Source organism: Desmodus rotundus, chromosome 6 (genome assembly GCF_022682495.2).
Source record: "Desmodus rotundus isolate HL8 chromosome 6, HLdesRot8A.1, whole genome shotgun sequence".
NCBI lineage: Eukaryota > Metazoa > Chordata > Mammalia > Chiroptera > Phyllostomidae > Desmodus > Desmodus rotundus.
Window position 1 is genome coordinate 115145246 of NC_071392.1, and position 5859 is coordinate 115151104.

The following is a 5859-nucleotide window of genomic DNA, read 5'->3' on the forward strand; positions in this document are numbered from 1 at the left end:
TTAAAGTTGGATTTTTTTCTTTTTGCTATTGCATTGTACGAGTTCTTTACACATTTTGGATATTAGCCTCCTATCAAATATGTGGTTTGCAAATATTTTCTCACATTTTATAGGTTGCCTTTCCCTCCTGCTCTGCCTTTGATTTAATGTCTAAAACTCTTTCTTTACTGCTGCAGTGTTATAGTTGCTCACGGAGGGAAGGCCAGTCCGGTTCCATTTGCCTTGTATGGCAAGATGTGGAAGTCCTATCCCAGACTCTCAAAAACAACATTCCACCTATTTCCTAGTGTTCATTCAACACACTGGGCAACACCCACCCATCTTCCACATGACTCATTAGAGTAAAAAGTCAACGCAGTGTCCTCTTAAAAAAACCATTGTATTCCCATTCTCAGAGGACGACTGCTGGATCCCTCAGACTAAATTGGTTTTCTTGAATAGCGATTAGTTTCTGATATTTAGCAATTTGATTATTTGTTTTGTTATCTTTCATTTTCTACCCCTCCACTCACAGGAAGAATAAAAAAACCCCCAAAGGCGTTTGCCGTCAGACAGACGTCATCTCTAATCCAGGCCCTGTGCCTTATTAGGCGTGTGGCGTGGGAATGTCACACCATCTTTTCAAACTTTCTCGTGCTCATCTTGAAGGAGCAAATGCCACCTGACTTCACAGCGTTGCAGTGAGTGTTCACATCTACACCATAGCATTTAGCCCAGAGGCTGACCCGTGGCAGGTTCAGGTAAGTATGAGTTTCCATTACTTTTGCTTCCTGTCTTTCCCTCCCTTCCTCCACTCACAGTTCCCCTTCACTTTTCCTTCCTTGTCTTTGCTGTCACCATTGTCTTCTTTTTCTTAGTCTGTGATGCTTAGTACAGGATTACTGTCAGGAGGATAAAGACAAATTTTTTAAAAAATATTTTTTATTTCTTAAATTATGTATTCATTTTCTCATTGTTTGTTTGATTGATTGATCCACTGATTCACTCATTCCGATGTGTCTCACACAATAGGCCAACGGGCTCTGATTTGCCTCTTCTTGGGAAGGAGGCCCACTGTGACATGGTGCTGCTGGCAGTTCTCCCAGATACGTGATCCTGGTTACCCTTCTGCCTGGCTGACTCCAGGTGTGCCTCATCCTTCTTAGTTCACCGCGCGCAACCCTGGCCGGTGTCCAAAGCCAATAAAGGCAGGGAGGGCACTGTCCTGCTACAGTGATCTGTATTCGGTCCCCTGCTACACAGTCCTCCATTCTCTCAGGAAATGTCAGTCATGAAGCCCTATTTAATGACCATTTCCATCCTTCTCATCCTGGTTCATAAGACTCCAGGTAATTCAGGCCTCTCTCAAAAGCTCTGGGGTCTTACGTGTGTTATTGCTATCTTGGTGACTACACATACCTAAAGCCTTTCTTGTCTCAGATAAATTGTGAATGGTAATCCCAAGGCCCATCTCATGTAAAGCTCTCCCTTGGTTCTGCTCTGCCAAGACCAATGTAAGAGGTTGTTGTTTCCTGGGACAGTGGAGTGTTGAAGCATGAGATATTTTAGGCAGTGCTGTTATTGGGATGGAAGCATGATTCGTGTATTAGGTGTGAGAGAGCTATCGGAGAAATCAACAGTAGCTTGGAGTTTGGAGAGTGAGTTGTGTGAGAAGAGATATGGAGGGAGTGAGCAATGCTATTTATCAAATTGGGCTGGATTAATGTTTTCATGTAATTTGGAGAGGGAATGGTATTTTTGTTGAGTGGAGCTGAGGGTGCAGTTGGGTAGAACTGAGAGTTAGGGTAGATTAAAGTTTGTAGTAGGTCTATGTTTGGACTGTGAATTAGGATTGAGTGGTGTGGCTAGTTTTATGTTTCTGTTAAGTTTTATAACTGAGCCTTAGGTGGTTATCAGGAGAGATAGGGCTGGGAGATAGAATTAGAAATTTGGTTCAAGTAGGAGTCTTATTCCAGCAGAACAAATGTGCAGTTTATCTGGGAAGTGGTTGGCTTAGCCCAGGTCTGGGGGTAAATAAGTTTGAATAAGACAGTCAAATTTATTGTAACAGAGCTGCGGCTATTGAATGGGGGAGAATGAATGCTGGATGAAAAATACCCAGTGATATTCTCAAATTCTTAAGAGTCTCTTTAGTGTGATTTTCAGGACACTGAAAACAGTAGATGTAACTCTAAGTAGAGAGGATAAATGGTATCTGAAGTCTGGAATATTCTCCACGTCTCTGTCGAACCTTGGCATGTACAGAGAGACGTAGGGATAGTCTCAACCCAGCCCCATGGAAAACCAAAATTGTTTCTCCTATTCTGGGACTGAGCTCAGAGTTACTGTGTCTAGTGTTTTTTCCTCCTCCCCTTTCTCCTCCCTCTCCTTTCCCCCCTTTCCCATCTTCTTCCTCCTTCACATTCTCCTACCCCTTATTTCTCACCCTGCTTCATCTTCTTCACTTGAGAGACAATTCTTCTCATGTCCAGGAAAGCTCAGTTCCCACATCAGAACAGTGGTAAAAACTGCAGGTTCGTTTGGGGGAAAAAATGTGAAAAGGAAGACAGCACTCAATGCTTCAAAAGTTGTACAAAGTGTTGCTTCCTTAATAACTCCTTAATACTTACACCTGGCAGAATTTACGGGCAGGAACTGTTCTGGACAAACTTTTCTGGGACAATCAAAGTCATTTTTTCCTTTCATCACTCCAAACATACACATATGAAATTAAACTGTTTGAAAGCCAAGACTCTGCCTTTTAAATTTATGTATTCCTGGTGTTTAATGGAGTGCCTGGCACAGAGTAGGTGTTAGTAAATGTTTATTGAATGAATGAATTCATCAATGACTTATGCCCAATAAATACACGTAGGTTGGGAGAACCTTAGAAGCTGGATGGGAAGGGTCATGTTTGGGGTGCACAGAGGGCAGAGCAATCATGGGTCACATTGATTTTGTCTCTAAAGATTGATGTGAGGATACTTACCCCCCCCCAGGTTAGTACAAAGCATGACACACCTTATTAACCTCCTCCTTCACAAACACAACTGAGATTTTTCTGATTGGGTGCAAACTCCCCCATTCCCATTTCTCCCACGGGGAGACTAGGCCAGAGGTCCAGAAGATCAGAGGCAATGCTGGGGTTCAAAGGCAGGTCTCCTCTGATTTCATTTGGAAGATGGAGGGATTGTCGAAGGTGACCTGAGCTTGATGCAGGTGTTACTGTTTGTTGTGACACAAGGCAATATAAGGTTTGAACAGCTGCAGGAGTGAGAAGTCGTAAATGTCTGTGCCCTGGCTGCATAGCTCAGTTGGTTAGAGCATCGTCTCGTTACCTCAAGGTTGCAGGTCCGACCGTGGTCAGGGCACGTACAAGAATCAACCAGTGAATGCATAAATAAGTGGAACAACAAAATTGATGTTACTTTCTCTCTCTCTCTCAAAATCAATCAATAAAAATTTTAAAAAATGTTTATGGCAAAACCCTTGTTTGTTTTTGTTTGTTTAGCCACCTTACGCAGAATCCTCCTGGGATTGTCTTGACCTGCTTTTCACGTGGAAAGAGTGAGGAAAGGGCAGCCTGCCTGATCCTTCTTCTGGGTATCTATGCTCCTGTCCATCTTCTAGGGACTACAAAGTCGGAATCGTGGGTGCCTCGGCTTCCATGCATTGTGTTCAGGAGAAAAGGAAGACCCTCCAGTTCAGATGTTAACCGGAAGACTGTGGGGGTCACTCTGGCGAGGCCCCCTGTGGATCTCCCCTTCCTACAAATAGACAGGTTCATAAGTGGCGGTTCTCAAAAGAGAGACAGGTTCCGTGATGAGGGCGAGGATTAATGTAGGAGATGCAGCGGCACCACGATGCTGGAGTGTGAAGGAAGAAGGGCCACCATGGTTGGTCCACCAGCAGGCTGGCTGACATAGCAGCTGAGCGCCTCCTCTGGACGGGAGTACCAATTTGGGGGGTAGTTAGTAGGTATACCAGCACTGCAGTGCTATAGGATGTCTGCTACTGAAGCATTTCTTCTTTCTTTTCCGTCCCACTCTCTGACTCCACTTACACTTGAAAAATGTTACTTTGTCTTGTCAAAAAAATTAACAAAGTGGGTTTTTTTGCCATGCAGGAAATAACATCAGACTTGCTTTGTCCAGTGTTTATTAGTGTGGGCGTTGAGACCTATCCATGCTTAGCACTGAGTACGTGGCTTGGCACAGAGTGAGTGCTGGTAAATGGATGTGGAATAAGAGGATGGGTGGATGGTTGAAAAGGTGCTTGAATGCTAAACTATGAATTTCGGACTGTCTATTGAAAACTGTAGAAGCCTTAGTGCCTATAGACATCGCACAATATGTCACTTCCTCCTAGAAGTTGTATCATATAGAGAAGCAATGTGGCATCGAGAGGAAACAGTACTGGCTTAATATCACATAGACCAGAAACTGCATCCTAGCTTGGTCAAGCATGAGCCATGGGAATATGGACAGACACGGCCTCTCTGTGAGCCTCAGTGTCTTCGTCTAATGAATGGAGATAACAGCAGGCTTTTGTGGGGGTTCAGTGAGATATTATTTGTAAAATGCCTGGTACACAGAAGATGCGGGATATGCTGCTGTGATTGGTAGCATCATTTCATTTCTAATGCCTCCTTTGTCTCTGAAAGCTCCAATGGGTAGCTAATACTATAGATGACTAGTATCTATAGAATGCTGACTTGTCACTGGTGTATTTTCAGCTGAAGAGCCTGTGTACACACGAACACGTGTGGATGCCTGATATATAGCCATTACTACTCACAGCTGAGCTTTAGCCATATGTAGAAAATGTGTGTAGAGATATGTACAGTGAACACTTACGGTACGTTTTTGCTCAAATGTTTCGAAGGACAAAGGCAATGCAGGGGCTCAAATATGCATGCGCTGCCTCACTGTCCTGGCTGTCTCTGGTGAGAGCTGTGTGTGGGAACACATCTGTGAGTGGACTTGGGACGTGTCCAATAGGCACTCACAAGGGCAGCCCTCCAAGCCCTGGAACCCCAAGAAAAGACTTCCATATCAACAACACTGCCTAATATTTGGTTTTTATTACTTTCTCTGAGCATATTATATATGCTAATTTTATCATGGCCACAATGTTAAGCAGTTGGCTTAGTTATTATGCCCCCTGTGAGGATGATGCAATGGCGGGCTGGAGAACCGAAGTGACTTGCTTAGGGATGAAGAGCTTTAATGGCAGAGCCCAGATTTGAATTGAGGTGGTTTTGACTCCAGATCCTGTGCTCCTAATGTTCTTAGGGTTTGCTCTCTTTAAATCATGCTTCCTCCCTCCTATTTTCATTGCTGCCTAGAAGCTAAACATGGCTATGTTTTTTCCAGGTGGCCTGTTCAGATCCTACTTTGGCAAGAGCTGGGAGCCTTGGAATCCATGCCACCTTTACCATGGCATGTGCAGAAACGCCTGCAGAAAAGAGGAAATCCAACACCTAACCTGCCCCGATGGTCACAAGTGCTGCCTGAAACTCCCCGTGAAGTTAACCAGTTCTAACAATGTGAAAAAGAACTCCAACCTGTTGGTTACAGACACTTAAAGCTACTTGAAAATTTGAATATCACTGACCTTCTGCCCTCCTGGGGCGCCCTCCCCATAAAAATGCATTCCTTCTTACACGCGTGTCTTTCCTCTGTGGGTATTCGTCATTGGGCAGGGAAAGGTTAGGGCTGGAGAGCCACGGACTTTAGGAAAGGGCACTGGCCAAAAAAAAAAAAAAACAAAAAAAAAAAACCCAAACAAAATGAAAAGAAAAGAAAAGCAAGTGAGATACTAGGACAGCTCACTAGATGGTGAGGGTGCCAGGGAAGGAAGGAGATGACATTTCTGTTC

At 44.1% G+C, this 5859-nt stretch overlaps 1 protein-coding gene across 3 annotated transcripts; it reads left to right on the plus strand.

The window, feature by feature from the left end:
- The first annotated feature begins 403 nt into the window (after positions 1-403).
- On the plus strand, positions 404-5633 carry DEFB116 (defensin beta 116). Of its 3 annotated transcripts, XR_008427164.1 has the most exons (3): positions 404-740; positions 1012-1125; positions 5355-5489. XR_008427164.1 is itself a non-coding variant. In XM_024559405.4 (2 exons), exons 1-2 carry the CDS (start codon positions 1262-1264, stop codon positions 5564-5566), a joined length of 279 nt encoding a protein of 92 aa, XP_024415173.2. In that variant the 5' UTR covers positions 1228-1261; the 3' UTR covers positions 5567-5633. The 3 variants fall into 3 exon arrangements, 1 of the variants encoding a protein (XP_024415173.2); XR_006655368.2 differs by lacking the exon at positions 1012-1125 and having other exon boundaries at positions 5355-5446; XM_024559405.4 differs by lacking the exons at positions 404-740; positions 1012-1125 and adding an exon at positions 1228-1328 and having other exon boundaries at positions 5355-5633.
- Positions 5634-5859: the final 226 nt, after the last annotated feature.